Source organism: Xenopus tropicalis, chromosome 7 (assembly GCF_000004195.4).
Source record: "Xenopus tropicalis strain Nigerian chromosome 7, UCB_Xtro_10.0, whole genome shotgun sequence".
Lineage (NCBI taxonomy): Eukaryota > Metazoa > Chordata > Amphibia > Anura > Pipidae > Xenopus > Xenopus tropicalis.
Genome location: NC_030683.2, coordinates 28,508,982 through 28,530,409, shown reverse-complemented (window position 1 = coordinate 28,530,409; position 21,428 = coordinate 28,508,982). Strand labels below are relative to the sequence as shown.

The 21,428-nt window shown below is 38.8% G+C and overlaps 1 protein-coding gene across 1 annotated transcript; it reads right to left on the bottom strand.

The window, feature by feature from the left end:
- Window positions 1-8,968: 8,968 nt before the first annotated feature.
- Window positions 8,969-13,134, bottom strand: calhm3 (calcium homeostasis modulator 3). Its single transcript, XM_004916471.2, has 3 exons — window positions 12,848-13,134; window positions 10,683-10,938; window positions 8,969-9,388 (listed from the first exon to the last, which is right to left on the bottom strand). Exons 1-3 carry the CDS (start codon window positions 13,132-13,134, stop codon window positions 8,969-8,971), a joined length of 963 nt encoding a protein of 320 aa, XP_004916528.2.
- Window positions 13,135-21,428: the final 8,294 nt, after the last annotated feature.

The window sequence follows — 21,428 nt, the reverse complement described above, 5'->3', positions numbered from 1 at the left end:
AATATATAATTAATTGTTTGCAATAGATCCGGTGTTGCTGGTCTTTTTTTCAATATACATATATATACAGTGGTGTGAAAAACTATTTGCCCCCTTCCTGATTTCTTATTCTTTTGCATGTTTGTCACACTTAAATGTTTCTGCTCATCAAAAACCGTTAACTATTAGTCAAAGATAACATAATTGAACACAAAATGCAGTTTTTAAATGAAGGTTTACGTTATTAAGGGAGAAAAAAAACTCCAAATCTACATGGCCCTGTGTGAAAAAGTGATTGCCCCCCTTGTTAAAAAATAACTTAACTGTGGTTTATCAATTTCAATTTTCAATTTCAATATCAATTTCTGTAGTCACCCCCAGGCCTGATTACTGCCACACCTGTTTCAATCAAGAAATCACTTAAATAGGAGCTACCTGACACAGAGAAGTAGACCAAAAGCACCTCAAAAGCTAGACATCATGCCAAGATCCAAAGAAATTCAGGAACAAATGAGAACAAAAGTAATTGAGATCTATCAGTCTGGTAAAGGTTATAAAGCCATTTCTAAAGCTTTGGGACTCCAGCGAACCACAGTGAGAGCCATTATCCACAAATGGCAAAAACATGGAACAGTGGTGAACCTTCCCAGGAGTGGCCGGCCGACCAAAATTCCCCCAAGAGCGCAAAGACAACTCATCCGAGAGGCCACAAAAAACCCCAGGACAACATCTAAAGAACTGCAGGCCTCACTTGCCTCAATTAAGGTCAGTGTTCACGACTCCACCATAAGAAAGACACTGGGCAAAAAAGGCGCAAACCACTTTTAAGCAAAAAGAACATTATGGCTCGTCTCAATTTTGCTAAAAAACATCTCAATGATTGCCAAGACTTTTGGGAAAATACCTTGTGGACCGACGAGACAAAAGTTGCACTTTTTGGAAGGTGCGTGTCCCGTTACATCTGGCGTAAAAGTAACACAGCATTTCAGAAAAAGAACATCATACCAACAGTAAAATATGGTGGTGGTAGTGTGATGGTCTGGGGTTGTTTTGCTGCTTCAGGACCTGGAAGGCTTGCTGTGATAGATGGAACCATGAATTCTACTGTCTACCAAAAAATCCTGAAGGAGAATGTCCGGCCATCTGTTCGTCAACTCAAGCTGAAGCGATCTTGGGTGCTGCAGCAGGACAATGACCCAAAACACACCAGAAAATCCACCTCTGAATGGCTGAAGAAAAACAAAATGAAGACTTTGGAGTGGCCTAGTCAAAGTCCTGACCTGAATCCTATTGAGATGTTGTGGCATGACCTTAAAAAGGCGGTTCATGCTAGAAAACCCTCAAATAAAGCTGAATTACAACAATACTGCAAAGATGAGTGGGCCAAAATTCCTCCAGAGCGCTGTAAAAGACTCGTTGCAAGTTATCGCAAATGCTTGATTGCAGTTATTGCTGCTAAGGGTGGCCCAACCAGTTATTAGGTTCAGGGGGCAATTACTTTTTCACACAGGGCCATGTAGGTTTGGATTTTTTTTCTCCCTAAATAATAAAAACCCTCATTTAAAAACTGCATTTTGTGTTTACTTGTGTTATCTTTGACTAATAGTTAAATGTGTTTGATGATCAGAAACATTTTGTGTGACAAACATGCAAAAGAATAAGAAATCAGGAAGGGGGCAAATAGTTTTTCACACCACTGTATATGTATATGTATATATTGTATTTATTTATTATATCGCTTGTCCTCCCTGTGTGTAATTTTGTATTCTGTAAGATTGTACAGCGCTGCGTACCCTTGTGGCGCTTTATAAATAAAGTTATACATACATACATACTGTACATACATACATCAAGTGACAAACAGAAGAAATAAATATATATATATATATATAACACACTAGCCTTTCTCCAAGTGACTAATAAATCAACACAGTGCCTTAAAAACATTTTGTGGCGGGAATATATATATCTATATATACCTAAAGGTACAAAAGAGACATACATATGGGGAGGAGGTTTATGCAGAATAGACACAGAAATGGCATAGGTTAGCGATACATGGACTGGTCTAGTGTTTATTTACAGACAATTAATAAATAGGTAATTTGCCATAAACTCATGGCCTATGCTAAGTCCTGCCTAGACCATTAAAATGTTTTAATGTTTTTATACAGCCATATTTTTAATGCAATACAAATTTTACATTTCCATGTTCTGCCTGGACCTTATTATTTGTCAGTTGAAGTGTGAATTGTGCAAAGTTACCATAGACTTTATTGGTAAAGCTAATCCAAAATTTTTAATTTGAATTCATTAAAATTATTGAGTGCATTGAGTGATAGAAAGATTACCATTCAGTCAAATGCTGGTGTGCCGATCGGTATAAATAGATCTCAGTAGGTCTGAGCTGGCAGATCTTTTCAACAAAAAAGCCTTATGAGAAGCAATGAGAAAAGAAGATAAATATTTATTTGGACTTTCAAGCTACTGTGCACACTCCACAATTAGACAATATATTTGCATAGTAAAGGGTTGATTATAATGTGTCTCTTAAAGACCCAAGCTTGATCCATAATAAGCCAATCTAGATGTGGCCCAAGGCAAGATGAATGCACCTTCAACCAGGTCTGGACTGGGATTCAAAATAGGCCCTGGAATTTAAGTACACAGATGTAAAAACAATCCCCAGCAGCCCAATAAATAGTGACTGTCTATGGTATCTTACAGCAGCCCCTCTGGCATTTGCCAGAATCTACAGATTGCAATGTCTGAGCCTGACCTGAACCATATTCACATTTTTGTTGGCAATTGGATCTTTCATAGTAATATAATAAATACACCTTTCCTCAGATCTAGTAACAAAGAAAAGGGCCATTGATGTTATAGCAATCAGGACAGTTCCATCTGTTGTACATGGAATTTCACATGGAACTATTGCCCGAGCTTGCTCTGAAATGAAGGTATGGTCATCTCATAATAAATGACGATAGCACTCTGAATGATGATCACCAAAAGATTTAATTGCGCTAAATGATAGGTTGATGTCAAATAAAATGACACATTTCTGTCACCTGCTATGGGATCTAAATATTACAAAAAGTAGGAGTAACATGAAAGTCTGCAAGCAGCCATGCAACAAAGGCCTGTGCTTACAGCTTAGGATCAAAGTCAGAGCTATAAAGAGGAGCACTACTCACTACTACTCACTAAGGGAGACAGGTGCTTCACTGTAGTTTAGTCGGTGTAATACATTGCCAAATTTCTATAGAGGGCTGTTTAGAGGGGAAAATGAAGAATATAAAATTCACATGTATGCCAATAAGATGGAGATTCCATGTTTGTTTTATTGGCAGAGATCAGTTTTAAAAAGCAATTAAAGCCCCAGCTAAATATGGGTTGATTTTTTTGTATTTATGGTACAGGATATCTCAGGTATAGCAACCCTATTAATTATTATTCTCCCAGTTCCAAATGCTGGAGGCTGTAAGATCTGCTACTTTCTTTTATTGTGTCCACAAAAGGCCAGCAAATGCACTACCCAAGGTTGGCACTTAATCATAGGCTAGAAAACAGGATACAGAATACACAATATATACCCCATATTCACCAATCACAAACACAGGCTCATTAGCCAATCAGATCAGGGAAAAAAAGGGGAAGGACTTTAAAAACAAAGAGGAAATACAAATGTAAATACATATATACATACATCTGGGTTTAACATTTATACAGCATTATAGAAATATTATTCATAGTAACAAGAGACATCAAAAGCAGAATTTAGACCTACAGGCTGCCTAGTCCCCAGTATAAAAATCCATTTGACCTCTCTCTTATTTAAAAGGATAGATAAATATCCACCTCTGGGACCCAATGTGACACGTTCTATTCCTATTACTGAAAGAAAGTTGGAATTACCATCAGAGAAATTTGTCCCTTTATGCCAACTTATGTCCAATAAATGTTCCAGAATGCGTTCCTTGAGCATTCTAGTAGTTTGACCCACATATTGCTTCCTACATTTCTTACAAGAATAACATTTTTTGAACAGCAATTAATATACTGCTTAATATAATATTTTTTTATTTGTGATGTGGGAAGCAAAAGACTTACTAAAGTTACTGATACATAGGTACATGCAAGGCATCTATTGGAGTCACATTTGTATATCCCAATAATTGTTAACCATGTGGGAATACAAGATGATATTTGTTAGTCAATCATATTGGGGGCTAAAAGGCTGCCTAACTATCTACCTTTCCTAGTCACAAATTTACACCCATTTCTTGGAACATTATCCAAAATAGGATCAGTCATCAGTATAGCTAGATTCTTATTGATAATCTTTTTTATCTGAAAAAATTACACAAAGTTTTCAGAACCAAAAGGGAGATTTATGGGGGAACCCATCTGGCCCTCTTCATTGGCTTGGTATGTTCTAAAAAGCTGAAACCTGAGAGTTCCCAATGCTCTATAGAAAACTCTTATAAGATCATGTAAGTCATACCCCTTAGCTAACAGGCAATCTCTGAGTGCACATGACTTTTCAACAAAATCATCAGTTGAGAATTAATCTCAAGAACTGACTAACTGGTATATTCCTAATGACATGTTTCTTTACTGTAGAAGACCATTGACATGTTGAGAGTATGGCCTGTGCAGGGCCACCATTAGAAACCCACTTCTTTCTGTGCAAGTACATTATTAGACATTCTAAACTATAATAGATATTTAATTTTTAGAACCCCAGTAATAACAAGGCACCCTGCTGGTTTATCATGTTTACCCTGCTGATTGCTGCCCTAGGTATGTGTATTATAAAGAGCCATATCTTTTGGTCACCACACAAGCAGCCACTTACATTGCAGATGACCACTGATGACAGACAAGCTAATAAACAAAATGTAGCATGTATATATAACCTCGTATAGTAGTGTATAGTATAGTAGTAGTATATATTGTATAGAAGTAGTAGTGCAGTTAGAAGGTTGCTGTTGTGTTGGCCCCTGATAGCAGGAATAATGAGGATATCAGGTTTTGCTTTGCTCTAAGTGCTGAAGAAATCATGACATAGTGTAGGCCAATGGAAATAAGCATGCAAAACTTCCCAAGTAATTGGAGATTTCAGCTGGGCAACATGACTCAAGGGAAATTATCTCTTTGCATAACCTATTGCAGGTAAATGTACCCTCATTAAAGGAAAGGTAAAAACTATGTAAGCTTTATCAGAAATGTCTATGTAAATACAGCCACAGAAAAGCTGCACTGAGTCCTCTATCAAAAGAAACACAGGATTTCTTGTCTCCTTTTTTGTAAACATGTTCTTCAGTATCAGACTTCCTCTCTCAGAAAAAAATCTTTAATATCCAGGGCCAGAGTCTGCACAGCTCTCTCCCTTCTCCTGCTCCCCCCTCATATAAGAATTCATAAAACTCACTCCCTCAGGAATGTGTCATCTGAGCTACCAATGGCTAGAGCTACAGCAGGAAGCTACAAAGACCAAGCTGCAGCAATCTTGAACAAACGGAAGGAGCTTCTAGGGCTCTTTACTCAGGTAAGGTAAAGCTTTCTGCAGAATAAATATTGTGTTCTAGATGGCACTTTCCTTCTCCTTAAAACACTGAATACCCTACGTATGTGCATTTTCTGCATAAAGCACTAGGCGGGACTAGGCCACGCTGTAACATCTTTTTTTTTAGAACCCTCCCCCACTAGATATTATACTGTTACCAGTTTTGTACACATACATTGAAATTGTGCAGCAGTCAGATGCCCCAGTGTCCAATCCTCATCTAACCCCTAGCACCCCTTGGCTCTCCTGTTAATTTTTTACACCCCCTGTTTAATATAGGTGGGTGGGTAATGGGTACCACAATACTGCACTGCCATTTTGAAATAAATAGCTGTTCTAATTTTAGCCACATGCTCCAATTACAGTGTAGCCAGCTACACTGTAATTGGAGCATGTGGCTAAAATCCAGGCAGATAACACCCACATGCAGGCCCTTTCCTTATTTCTATGAAAATCAGAAGGAATCTAAGGAATGAAACACAGTTTCATTCCTGAATCAGTGTGGGGTGTCTGGAATCCCATAGGGGCTGCCACCTCACCTGGATGGTGATGTCACAGGGGGCGGGCAGCGACATCATAGGTTACATTTGGGGTGGGCCAGGATATAAGGGGGCAGGGTCGTGATCGGCAATTGCTTAATTGCCTCGTCAATCATAGAGAGTTCTGTCCTGATATCCTCATTTAGAAGACTGGCCATGCAGTTTTGACCTGGACAACCCCTTTCAAAAACCGGGTTGTCTGGGTTAAAACCAGACAGGTGACAAACCTATAAAATAATCTATTGCAGGGGTTCCCAGACTGTGGCACTGGCTCCCCAAGGTGGGCCCAAAGCTTTAAAATAGGCGCTCGATATGAGAATGCATGATTATTGTTTTGGGGGTCCAATAGATATAGCATAGTGTCTGGTAGGCTCATCTTTTCATACATCTATGACCTTAATAAAGGGAGGGTCTAGACAAATGTTTGCCTGCAAAGGAACCCCAAACCTAAAGTGTCTTAGGCCTTTTCCCTATAGGATACAGTTTGCCCAAGGCAAATATAGGTAGCTGCAAACAGAAAATGTGATGATGTTCTTGATTTTTTTTCTTTAGCATGCCTGTTGCTGTCTATTTATACTACTTCTGTAATATCCCCTAAGACAGAGATTTTAAACCTGCGTGGCTTTACACAATAATGGGTCCTCATGCAGCTTAAAGTGGGTCTCATAATTTAATACAATGGAATGGGTTCTGAATAAAATTGACAATATTATGTATGTGAATTATCTGTGATAATTAAAAACTCCACTGTTGCAAGGACTGATGTCAGTGAAACACATATTCAAATTGTAATATTTATATCACACAGACATGTTTTTATTATTGCAACTAATGTAATGGCATATCAATAGGCCAAGTGCCCATTATTGCACAGTACAAGTGTAATGTTAGGAATTGAAAGGCTTCTTTCCATGGAAAATAACTACAGAAAGCAGGTACATTTTAAAATTATATTTTTATAAATGTCAGTATTTCTCAAAATGAAATGACATTCCTCCTGCAACATATTGTTAGCCCTCTGGCACCATTTTCATATTAAAGGTCTGTTCTAGAGCCAACATATGGCACATATTAGAAAATACATTTTACTTTATTGGGGTCTGTTTCATAAAGAAGCCATGTCTACATCCACAAATCTGCAAATATTAAAAATAGCTTATTTACTAAACTGAAAATCTTCTGTTCTTTTGCATCAGTTTTTGGTGCCTGCTGGGGACTCACACCATATCCCACTCCCCAAAAACAGGCCATGTAACCTATTTCTTTCTTTTTTCGCAGAATCACTAACCTACAGAAACACAGGCCACCAGAAAAATCATGGACTCAAGGACTTAATTCCCCTACTACATAGTAACATAGTAAGTTGGGTTGAAAAAAGACATATGTCCATCATGTTCAACCATAATGACTATATATAACCATAGTAACATATATAACCATAGTACTGCCTTAGGAATTCATCTATATCCCCTTTGTTGGAGGATTTCCCAATTGACCCATGGATAAAGTAACCAGTTAATGCCCATAGTTATAAGTGAGGGTGCACATGGTACATTTTCTTTTCTTGGACTCCATCCTAGCAGAAGGTTGATCTGCCGAGGGTCTGAGTAGGACATAGGGTTCCAGTTCATATTTTGCACACAGATATGAATGTGGGCATAAAGTAGCTGCATAATCTACAGAAACCAGAAAGTCTTCTTAGACAGGATGCACCTTGGGGGGTGCGGGGCCTTCTTAAAACAGAAGGTATTCACATGCCTCATGCTAAAACATAGCTTTGCCTTAAAACCAAAAAGGCTGTCTGCAAGGTTGAATATATGGCTCTGAACTATAAGGCTGTATCTGTGCTATCAAACCAGAGGTTCTGAGGCATAGTTGCCCCCTGGGGCATTTGCTTATCTCTGCCTATAATGTCATCAGTGAAGGTTAAAGCCTTTCACTTTTGGTTTTTAGGCAGTGCAGATTAGATCAGATTAGTATGCTGTAATGTGTTGGAGTATTTTATTGCAAAACACATTTCAAATGAATAGGACACTGTATTTGTGATAAAACTACAGAAATGTATTGTTTGCTCCAGACATTATAGGTAATACAGGTATGGGATCAGTTATCTGGAAACTCGATATCCAGAAAACTCAGAATTACGGAAATACTGTTTCCCATAGACTCTATTTTAATCAAATAATTCAGATTTTTAAAAACAATTTCCTTTTTCTCTGTAGTAATAAAACAGTACCTTGTAATTGTTCCCAACTAAAATATAAATAATCCTTATTGGAGGCAAAATAATCCTATTTGGTTTAATTAATGTTTTATTGATTTTTTAGTAGACTTAAGGTATGAAGATCCAAATTACGTAAAGACCCCTTATCCGGAATACCCTTGGTCCTGAGCATTCTTGATAATGGGTCCTATACCTGTACTAAAAAGCCAATGCAAAGTATGCTTTTCATCCTTGAATATTTGGTTCAGTGTTCAGAAAATGTTCTTTGCATCTGGAAGTAAATTTGCCACCTTTTGCCATCTATTTTGTAGAAAAACAAAACTGAGCCTTCCAGTTTTAGAACCTAGAACCTTTCAGGATCTAGAAGAAGAAAATGCTATAATCCAAGAGCATAAACTCTATTAAATGGTCAAAACTTTTCTAAATATGAATGCAGCTCACAGGAACAATAGGTCAGGGACCTCCGTTCTAGAGGATTTATAAAGTGGAGTCCAAGGGATAGGGAAGCGATAAAGGCAAATAAAATAGATGTTGGGATCAGGTATATGGGAGTGGGGGGTGAACCCATGAGCCATGAAAAAACGAAGTGCAATAATGAAGGTAAATATTTGACTGTATAATTTTTTAGTGTTTCTAACTATCCTTTACACAAACCTAAACATCAGTTTGTTTGTTATTATCGTCTGCATTACATTTTGACCTGATATGCTGGCGCAGAGTCGCATGATTTAAACAGAGTGGGGGTTTGCTTCGGTACCACGTCTTTAAGAGTTGGTTGACCTGTTCATGGTTGGTGATGCCATGCAGATGGTCTTCTTCATCCTCTGCCTTCTTGTTGGTAAGATGTGCTACTTTCATCTCATTGTGCATGTTCTCAAAGAAATGGAGGATGCATTTGTGGGCAAAGTCTCGAGCGTGCTGACAGCAAGTTTCATCAAAGATCTTCTGCTCTATGTCCACATAGTTACTCCAGTAACGTGTCTGTAGAAAGGCTGTCTGATCAAAGCAAGGCTTGAGGGAGCGGGCGAGAAAAGCCACAACAATAAGAAGCAGCAGAATCCCCCATCCAATAGCCTGCATCAAGAAGAACATAAAACATGCATCAGGATGTTCTTTACATTTTGAAAACTTATAGAAAAACTTCCCTTTGCTGTGCTTGTAAGAAGCCAATGGCCTTCAGATTAACTCACACCTATATATTAAATAGAGCAACCTAACTCGCCAGTTGCCAATAGCATATAGTTTGTAGCTTTTAGGCAATTAGCCACTTTCTGGCTATGTAATCACTGAAATTGAATTTACTCACACAACAGCAGTAAATTTTCCAGAGGCTTGCATTTTAGCTGGCTTTTGTCTACCCCTACCCATACCCTGCAAATCAGTTGAAAGCAGAAAAGACAGTTGGTTATTACTAGAAAAAGCAAAGAGATCCATATTAGGGTTTTGTAGGTCACAACCACTACTAGATAGTAGAACCTAAGGTGGCCATTGGAATTAAAATGTAAATCTTTTGTAGGGGAAGAAAAATGCTGCAGTTATGGGGGTCAGTAAACAATTCTGCATGTGTAATATGAGGGATATGGGTAGAAAGGAATATGGGTACAAAGTTTTGTACCAAGAGCCTACATTACCTACACTACATTAAACCCACCCCAGCTCTCCCCAGCCCCAGCTTTACTCCTCACCTACTTGACCTTGAATACAGACCAACCCCTAAGCCTCTCTGTGTTCAATATCCTTAAGGAAAGTTATTTTCATTTTTTTGTGCTTCTTTGACTATCCTGATGCAAATTCTAATTTTTCATTTTTTTTCTAATGTTTCAGTAAAATATTCAATTCAAATATTATTTGAAAAAAATTGTAACAGGGCCCACGGAAGTCAAATGTCACTGGTTTGATATATCATTACAATATGAACTTAACTGAAATCAACCCTCTTCATAATAGGAAACCTGTTATTTTTAATAATTTTAATTTGATAGGTGCACACAGGTTATAGGCAGTAGGCTGATGGAACACAGACTGTCATCTACTTCAAAGGCATCTGCTGGATTTCAGGCCAAAAAATCTCCAGTTTAGGTTATAGGCAGACCAAGAAAATGCCTGTGTGCCAGTAGCTTTAGAGTTTTCTGGTCGAAATCTGACTCTGTCAACACTATTGACAGGCTTACTGTATTCCATTCAAGAAAACAACAGATTGCATGACCATACATGACCATGTTTGGGTGCTTCTTTCCTGGCTAAAATATCATGAAATTTTAGTGAGAATTATGCTTCCAAAAAAAGACTAACTGCTATATATTCATATAATAATAATAAAGCATGACACACTTTGCCAAATTACATATTCCCTCCATTAGTAAATTACCTGTGACCAGCATTTTAGGTATCTGGACACTGCTTTCCGCGAAGGGTGGTCCCTTATCATTATATCCTCTTTACATGGTACCTTGTAGAGAAGCATCTGTATTTCTGCAGAGCTGTCATTAGCAAAGCCAGGGAATTTTTCAGGGTCAACTGAGCCACTAAAAGCACACACAAAACAGTTTCCATCCAGGAGGGAAGTAAGAATCCAGACTACAGGAGCAACCATGGCTCTTGTAAGTACTGAAGAGAACATGTACCTGTCAGCAGCAAAGAAAAAACATGTTGTTATCCCTATAATTTCAATATTGTTTTTACTCTAAAAGTATCTGTATCAAGGTGGCCGTGTTTTTGGGATCACACATGGAGCAGGCTCATAAATCCTACAGGCCTTTGTCTGAATGTAAATTATAAGGTCTGAAGTTGGGATATTCCCCATAAAACCCTGTTTAAGGCCCATGCCACACCAGGCCTTTGCTCCGCCAATGGATTTCCACTGGTGGGGAAATGTCTGTGACCCCTTCGGCTGTCTACCATAAACTCAAACTATAAATTTCTGGTCTTATCAGGATAAATTTAGTAACCTAAATGCCAAATATGCATTGTCTATAGCACACTGCCTTGGACATAAGTCAGCGTAGAGTGTGTGAATTCCATAAATAAAATAGGAAATGCATGTTATCTATGGCCTTCGTAGGTATACGCTAGAGATACACGCCCTTAAGGTGTTTTAACCCTATGACATAGGTACTATAATTACCCTCTATTTTAGTGAAAATGGGATTCATTACATTGGCCATATATGGACCAATAAAAGCTGCTGGAATGGCTGCTTGAGACCAGTTGGAGTGCCTGACTGACATATATCTGCCTGAAATCTTTTGGACAGGTTAAAAATCAGGGGGGATCACATTGTGCACTGATGCTGTCCTTACCCAGCAGGTGTCTTCAGGACTTCTATATTGACCTATTGTACCTCTAAATCCCTTTAATTTTAGACCTCATATCTGACATCTTCTGCTCACTGTATCCCATGTATGTTACCATGATGCACAGTATTAGGTAATGGCCTGCACAGCAGTGCATATTTTAAATGAGCTAATTCAGCACTGCTGTTCTGTTCCCACAGAAGCAAACACCAACTCTAAGGCAAATGCCAGACATGGCGCATATTTTTGGCAAGCCGAAAAATGTCGAGAATACGCTCCATACACTTGAAAATCCCCCTACCTGTGCCTGCATCCGATAGCATTTAACATGCTCAGGTACAGGCACATGTAGCCGATATCCACCTAAAAATGCGAGAAAATGCAAAGTCTTCAGTTCATTCAGGTGCAGGCACAGGTAGGGGAATTTTAAGTGTATGGAGGGTATTCTTGGCTTGCCAAAAATATGTACAATACACTACATGTGGCATTAGCCTAAAGACTTGCACTCCATAATTTCAGCATTGCTGTCCACTCCTGTGGGTAAAGGCCTACACTGACAAATTAGATCATTTAACCCAAGCTGCCGTGCTGTGGAACACATAAAATTGTACCACACTAAGGATATCACCTGGATGGTATGCCTTGGAATTTTTGGATATTTATGGAAATGCAACCCTAAAGGGAGTAAGCAAGTGAGAGATTTAAACAGCCATCAAATCTCCTAGCCTAATATCAACAGCAACTACTAAGTAGGTTGTGACTGTGCAGGTTACCTGATTTAAACAATATGTTTGAAAATATTTGGAAGGGTTTTTTACAGTGCTGCGAAATTTCCTTCCTGAATCAGTCGTACTGTTAGATACATTAGATAGCTTTAAGAAGGGGTTGGATGGCTTTAGCAAGTGAAGACATACAGGGTTATGGGAGATAGCTCTTAGTACAAGTTGATCCAGGGACTGGTCTGATTGCCATCTTGGGTTCAGGAAGCAATTTGGAGAGGCTTCAGAAGGGTTTTTTTTTTGCCTTCCTCTGGATCAACTGACAGTTAGGCAAGTTTTATATAGTCAAAATTAGATGGACTTGATGGACATGTGTCTTTTTTCAACCTAACTTACTATATTACTATGATTGAATGGCACTGACTAATATCCCTCTCCCTCTAGTTTCAAATGTCTTCATTCATTGTTGTATAGTTAAATAAACTCTTTTATCCCTGTTTATAAAGAATAAAAGCCCTTACTTTACTATGGCCAGATCTTTTTTCCTCCTGCCTGTTGGTCTTCTCCACTCTTCAATCATAAGCACCGACTGCCTGTTTACAATGAGACCGCAAAGGAAGAGAGCCACCGGAGGGACGAACATGATTCCCATGCCATACACCATATTATACTTTGGCATGCACGGGCAGTTAAAATCCATAATATTATAGATTTTAACACTAGCTAGGGCTAAGATTGCACATATCCCATTCATAACTGATTCCGAGTTGGACTGGAAGTACTGGAATATCATTTTAAACTTCTCCATGATTTGTTGATTTGGTGGTTACAATGAATAAACAACTGTTTCCTCTTGTTTACTATTCTCCTTGTGATTATGGAATTCAGCAAATTTTGAGTGACGATTCTGAAAGGAAATCTTCTTTTTATTCACTTTTAGTCTCCTGTTAAAATGCCTGTGTTCTCTTGTGAATGTAGCAAGAATATGTCATTGCTGAAAAGATGCTGTCCTGCTTCTCTATTATATTTTCTCTATTCATATGTTCTCTTGGACTGAAGGTGCCGATTGTTTGAATTGCCTTTTTCTTTTGGCACCAGCTAAATTCTTTGTGAGCTCCTAGACAGTAGCTGTCTCCCCACAGTCAGTTATGGAGAAAGGGTTTAAATGGCTTCCTTGTACATTGTGAACTTAGCTGCATGGGCTGTGCCTCTAGAGGTAAATTAGTTAGGCAAATATAGTTGTTTGTATACATGACTTGTATTGGCAGTCAGAGTAAATTTGACTATGAAATATTAGCACTGTCTGGCAAATAAAATAATAATGAGCAAATGAATTTAGTGAAGAGAGCCACAATGAGATTGTTAAGGTGGAGTGTGAGACTTGAGGAGTCATTTACCATGAAACCGGATGCAAATGCTAGAGCGCCAAGAAATGCAGAATTGCATACTAAGGTATATCTATATAAACAAGTGGTGCTAGAATGGAATGGATGGCATCTGCATGTTGGGCAGCAAATGTACATAATTTCCAGTGCAAACAGAAAAAAGCAATGTGAATTGACTTTCATACTGCGAAGAATCTAATTTGGATCACAAGAAAGAAAGCTGATTAACAAACAGCATAGGGGATCAGCACTGCGGAATATGTTGGCGCTTTATAAATAAATGTTAATAATAATAATAGGGGATGTATGGGGGTTGCTAGCTGTACTCCCTACTCTTATGGATGTTCTGTAAACTGAGGAGTGAGTGCTTTTATACATGTCATGAAACTCTGAGATTACTTCTAATATCCTCATATTTTGCAACAGGGGGTACATTATTTATTATAATATACGAGTTATGTGTCATGTGACAGAAATTACATCACTAAGCTCCGATTATAACTGATGACATCACTAAGCACCGCTTATAAGAATATAATTTACAGTTTGGACCCATAGGGAAATGACCAAACTGTATATTATAAAGGTATCATGGCGTGAAGTGTTATTATTGGATACCTGAGTGATACCATTCAGTGTGGTGTGATATATGGCTGCCTCCTCAGTAGAATACTTTTATGCAGCTGGTTAGGTAGAAATAGCTATTGCTGTGACAGCGGCCAATAAGATATAGATTTTTGGCTACCTGAACAGTGAAATACTTCTATGCAGTTGATTATTTAGAATTAAGTTGAAATGTTATAGAGTGCAACCAGGCAACAAAGTTTCTTTACTGGCTACCTGATCACTAAAATATTTTGAAGTAGTTGACTACATAAAAATATGATCTAAGGTTATAGAGTGAAATCAGACAGCAAGGTGTAATTCCTGGTCTTTAATGTTTGGTCCTGTCCCTTCAAGAGCTCATACCAGTTTCTAGCAAAGCAAAAAGGGATCCAAGTTAGGGATCACTATAGGGGTACATGTGTTCTATAGGAATGCGTCTGTTTCTGTACATAGTACTGTACAGACACCCCCAATCAAAATTGTCAGCAAAAACAGATTTTTATCACCAATATTGCTAAGCAACTGCTTATAGTGGTAAAGTGTAATCACTTGACAGCAGAAAACATGGCTCTTGATCAGTGGACGGAAACATCGTTCATGGTTATTCCTTTCTACATTCCACCTTTCTGACGTAAGTGCATAGGCAAGTGTGTAAGTCAGTATGACCACCATCAATTTAAAAATACATTTTACTTATTAAATTAGCAAAACTGCACTTTCCTTCTTCACCACTAGAGTGCCCCAGAGTGCGGTTTATATTCTTGCTGTTATTTTGACACATCTACATTTTGCCAAATGTTTGCCATGTGTTCTTTAGAAATAGGAAACCTATGAAAAACCCACACTGTAGGGTAATACAGAAAGTGAAGGAGCATTTATTCATTTATAATTTTATATCAGGAATTCCCAATAGGAAACTTTCCAGCTACTGATCAACTCCCATCACCTGCCCTAGCATTTTTCTAGATTTACTTACATCAGCAGGGCTTACAGGGCAGATATAATTCTCTCAGGTAATGCTCTGATAATATAGCTCTGGTTAGTGGCTGCAGTGTGTAACTCTAATGCACCAAACAGTCATATTTTGTTATTTTATTGCATGCATTGGCCTGATAGATAGAACATTGGCAAGGCTGGGTGTAACTGGCGTTAATACAGTGGGACAGAATTCTGTTTGCTATTTTATTGCATGCATTGGCCTGATAGATAGAACATGGGCAAGGCTGGGGGTAACTGGCATTAATACAGTGGGGCAGAATGCAGTTAAACTTTTCAGGTTAGGTAAGGTACATGAGACGATGGATGGTCCCACCTTTAACAGTGTTCTTTTGTTTCTGTTTTTAGTACTCCGGGAACGGCACTGCCATAAAGTACCAACCAAATTCCCATGTGGTGTGACCACCCTCATGCACAAAGGTGGTCTCTTGAACCCTGAAGTCCGTTGCATACCATACAGTGAGGCCTCAGGTAGTAGGTAGCCATTAGAGGGGACAGACAGGATCCATGTTCCACTGGGGCTCAAGAAACATATACCTCCCAATGGGCCAGCATAGCAGACCCTGAAAGTGAGTGTGGGAGAGGGGATCTGGGTCATTTTAAGACTTATCAGGGGTGCAGTGGGGGGTATTAATCACGATAATATCGTATTGGCGATCCGAAAGTCACGAAATTTTCGTACCGAACCATTGTAAACAGCAGCAGAGCCTTTCCGGATTTTTCACACGGGTGCTCGAAAAAGTTGCACGGGCGCGAAAAAAATCGGCGAGAAAGCGCTCGGAGCCTTCGTATGAACGCTCTGAGCGTTCTTGTCTTGGTAAATCTCCCCCATAGTGTGGCTGATTGTTGCTATATTTATCTAGTTGGCAGCCCAGAAGTGATAAACCAGGTCAAAGTGCGCTCACCAAAATCTATTTATGTGAATTGTGTTGCCTTCTTTTTATTCGCATGGGAGCCAGGCTATGCCCCACTAATATCTTATCAGTCATCAAGTCACAAGAATGACGTTTCTACAGCAGTTTTTTGTGCAAAGGGCTAATTTACAAAAACTTTACAAAATAATTTACAAAGTGCTAGAATTAACACAATATTGTGTGTACAATTCTTGCTCATATGAATTGCAACTACCGCTAGGGTTGCCACCTTTCCCCCTGCAGAAAGCAGGATAGGGAGGTGGGTGGTGCCGTCGGGAGGTGGGACAGTGACATCAAGGGGCGAGAGAGTGACATCAAGGGGGTGAGACTATGGTGCAGCATTCAGTCATTGGCCAAATGCTGCCTTACTAGGAAACTCCAGCCTCGTTTTCCAAATAAGGAAAATCGGGCAGGCAGTTTTGACCCAGACAGCCCTTAAAAAATGATTTTGTGTGTGTTCGCATTTTTAAAAACTATGTTCTTAGGCCAGACTCCATTATAAACAAATTATTCTGATTTTTACATTTGATTTCCTTTTTCTCTGTAGTAAGAAAACAGTACCTTGTAATTAATCCCAATTAAGGTATAATTAATCCTTACTGGAGGCAAAACTAAACTATCCTATTGGGTTTATTTAATGTTCAAATTATTTTTTAGTAGAATTAAGGTATGAAGATCCAAATTACAGAAAGATCCCTTATCCAGAAAATCCCAGGTCCTGAGCATTCTGGATGACAGGTCCCAAACCTGTACTAAAATGTAACAATTTAGTTGTGAGCAGGGCCTTATGATTTTATTTGGATATAACATCACATCCTGGAGACTCTTCCCAGAATGCACAGGTTTCAATAAAACTTTATAAACACAAAACAACAAGTATACTGACACCTACTGGTAGAACTAAATAACAGTATAACACAGTATATTAGTGAGGTTTTTCTTGCTACTAGTCAAATTACCCTTGTTTGTTCAATTAAGACCCATATTATTGTAAAGGGCTTTGGTTTGGCATGATATAAATAAATGATGAGAATCCTATTGGTGTAGTGATCCATCTCTCCTGCTAGTTTGACCTATAATAAGATGCTTTGGGGCCCATTTATTTAGCGGTTGGACAGAGGGGGTGAAGAATATGGCAGTAACTTTGCTCATAACTTGTACAGAGAGACACTATAAAACAAAGTCAGTATAGGTATTCCCCTATTGTAAGTTCAGTCAATCACAGCTAATTAAGCCCTTCCACCTATGATATTTTTCTAGCATTGAAACTGTTTTATCTTTGTTTTATATCTTTCTCGCTTCTAAACTCAGAAATCCATCCTTGCAATTACTTCATCCCTGTGTGAGAGGAGCACCGGGTATAAGCTGCCACTCCATGGTACTGTATCTGTGGTGCTAGAGGGGCCTGTAGGGGGATGAGATTAATCAGAACCCCTAGGGCTGAACCAATTACACCAGCATTTTATAAAATATTGGAAATAAAAACAGCCCAGTTCTCATGCTATGCACTGGATTGCTTATAACATTGTAAGGAAAAAGCAAAAACATTTTATTGGATTTATATATCCTAAGGGTAAATAAAATTTACCCTTAGAGATCCCCAAAAAATGATAAAAAAAATAACAATAAATAATGAATCCCCCCCACAATAATTCCATCATGTTACTTTTGGCAGCCAAGATTGTGCACTACATGAATGGAATGATTGGTAGGATAATGAGATTCGGCTTGTCCATGACAAGAAAAAAAATTGAGCAGCTGTAGCTCGGTGTTGGTGAAGGACAGCATTTTATTCTGTTCTACAGCACAGTCTTTATGTTTCTAATGAGTTGTACATTTGATAGGTTTCAGGGAAAGATGGATAAAGTGCGGACTGGGATTCAAAACAAGCCCTGGCATTTCCACTACACAGAGGCCCAAACAGCCCCCCCAGTGTAACTATTCCTCTACACCCCCAGTCCGACCAATATCATCTCTTAACTATATCAAAATTTACTTTTAATTGTCCCCAAACCATTCCAAGTGGCCAAGGAGTGATGGTCAGCCAAAATCCCAGATCTAACCCAACACTTACTCTTGTAAGTGTCCCTTACTATGCATAACAACAACTCTCCCATACGACCCCTAAACCTGAGCCCAGTAGTATTACCCTACATGGCTTTTGCTTTAAAGGACATTGCTACAATAGCACATGCTCCTTGTGATACCATTAATACTACACACGAGTAAGGTCGACTTGGTTAATGCCACTGTGGGTTATTTGTTTTGCATTGTTTTGATAAAATCAAAAAAATTTGACCTATAAAAAATAGTGACTTTCTCTGGCATCTTACAGCATTTGCTAGAACCCACAGTTCAGGTCTGGGACAGATGCTAGAGGAGACTGTAATAAACATGGGTTAACCTTTTGTTGAAATAATTATGTTTAAAAACAAGGAGGATGGTTCAGTCCTGCAGGACCAGATATAGCTGAAATGTGAGGATATCAGGGAGTATAGGGAAATATGTAGTCCTGAGCAGGGAGAATGTGTAAACGTCTGTATGACAAATACACTCTACAGACTGGGCTGTGGTTGCATCTCATTTCCATTATATAAAATAAATGAATCTCTGAAAATTAGATCTAACAATGATCTATACTGATAGAACATGAAATATAGGGGTGTTGGTACCTAAAACTGATGCCATCTATTCTCTTCCTTCTCTTAACAGATACATTGATCTATTAAGTTATGTATTCAATTGACACTTCCATGCCATATATATATATATATATAGCTGTAGAGAGAGTCCGCACTCACAGGTCGTAAGAAAATATAGAAGTTTTATTCAAATCAACATCTAACGTTTCGGCTGCATCCACAGCCTTTCTCAAAGACAATGTGAAACAAACAATGGTGCACTGAAAAAACCGAATTTGGCGCCAAACAATGACGTCATAGGTGTGAATACATTAGCATACAGTGTGAAAAAAACGCTCTCAAAACACATTGAATCAACAAAAAAAATGTTAAGATAATATGGATTAGGCATAGAACACAAACCAAAGGACTGTCAGGGGAAAGGAAAAGTGGGTGTGTATTAAAAAAGCCCGCTTATGTATCTAGTGCTGAACTGCAACTCACACATGTCGCAAAGACATCCCTAAGTTATAAGTTTATAAATGTACAAAATCGAACTGGCCCAAGGAATAAGAAATAATGAGGGACAGTAGGGCAAATATACATCAAGGAGTTGCTGAAAATGAGTAACTAACATGACTGTTCTGTGCAGCATGTATTGCCTGACATGACTGACATGACTTTCAAATAATGCATTATATGGTGTGCCTTATGGGGAATCGGTCCGCTTATTTGTAGTAAAGCTAGGATAAGGGGAATAGAAGAGGCAGATGGGAAGAAAAGTAGTCAAAGAGAAAGATGGAAAATAGTAACTGAGGAGAGACAAAGTAGAGAGGACAGAGTGAGGTAATGAGAAAGGGAAGATGACGGTGCGATGGTATGGCAAAAGCAACGGCACCAATTAGTGCGTTTGTTAGCGTGGAAAGCCGATCAGTAGTACTCGGCCATCACCAAGAACATTATAGATGCGACTCTCCTTTGCAGGTGCTGTCAGGTGGCGAAGGGCTCAATACTATGGGAGACAGACCAATGATGTAAAAGGCAGCGGGGTTACTGGTATGCCAGAGTAGGGAGATTAAAAGGTATCGTGTCATTCTCAACGTATCTTGGACGCAGGTACCAAAGGAGGGAAAATTTCTCAAAAAAGATAAATATTATGGCAGAATCAAGCCCAGGTTGTAACGCACGGATGGTGCGATCATACGTCACGAGGAACCTCTATTGTTAAGGTCCATTGGACAGTATTACGCACACTATTGCACCGTGTGTGTTGTATAGGGCATCAACAATAAAGTGTTTATAAAAAACAGTGTCATATGTAATTCTTACTCAGTTTGTCACGGATGGTGCACCCATACGCACAAAGAGACCCCATATGTAATGGGTCTCTTTGACTACTTTTCTTCCCATCTGCCTCTTCTATTCCCCTTATCCTAGCTTTACTACAAATAAGCGGACCGATTCCCCATAAGGCACACCATATAATGCATTATTTGAAAGTTATGTCAGTCATGTCAGGCAATACATGCTGCACAGAACAGTCATGTTAGTTACTCATTTTCAGCAACTCCTTGATGTATATTTGCCCTACTGTCCCTCATTATTTCTTATTCCTTGGGCCAGTTCGATTTTGTACATTTATAAACTTATAACTTGGGGATGTCTTTGCGACATGTGTGAGTTGCAGTTCAGCACTAGATACATAAGCGGGCTTTTTTAATACACACCCACTTTTCCTTTCCCCTGACAGTCCTTTGGTTTGTGTTCTATGCCTAATCCATATTATCTTAACATTTTTTTTGTTGATTCAATGTGTTTTGAGAGCGTTTTTTTCACACTGTATGCTAATGTATTCACACCTATGACGTCATTGTTTGGCGCCAAATTCGGTTTTTTCAGTGCACCATTGTTTGTTTCACATTGTCTTTGAGAAAGGCTGTGGATGCAGCCGAAACGTTAGATGTTGATTTGAATAAAACTTCTATATTTTCTTAAGACCTGTGAGTGCGGACTCTCTCTACAGCTATTCCATCTATTATTTTGGGACTGCACCCAGGCTCCCTTGGACCTACTTATACGTGAGTGCCTGTCTTCTTGCAACATACTATATATATATATATATGTATGTATGCATGTTGCTGTGTCAGAGGGAAAAGCCTACAGTCAAATGCCTTGAGCACATAGAGGCAGCACACAGAGATTCATTTAAGCAGTCTCTTCTAATACCATTGTGAATATCCCAATAAAGCTAGCTGTACCTGTGCTGATAAACACAAGTATGGATTTTCATTGCATGTATATTTGGTGGATGTTCCTGACTGATATTAATGTCCCATCTACTGGACATGTTTCTAATGCTGCAGCTTTGGTCGAAAGTGATCAACAAATCAATAGGTGGTTATACCATGTATGGGCACTTGTATAGTATGCCCATGTTCCACCCACAGGGCATCAGGCAGGTTCTGAAGAGTATCAACCAGTGTAGGGTCACTTGTAGACTCTGAGAAACTGGCTTCAGCGTATAGTTCCATAGTTCTTACACAGACTGGCTGCATTGTGTATTTCTATAGTGCCACCCGT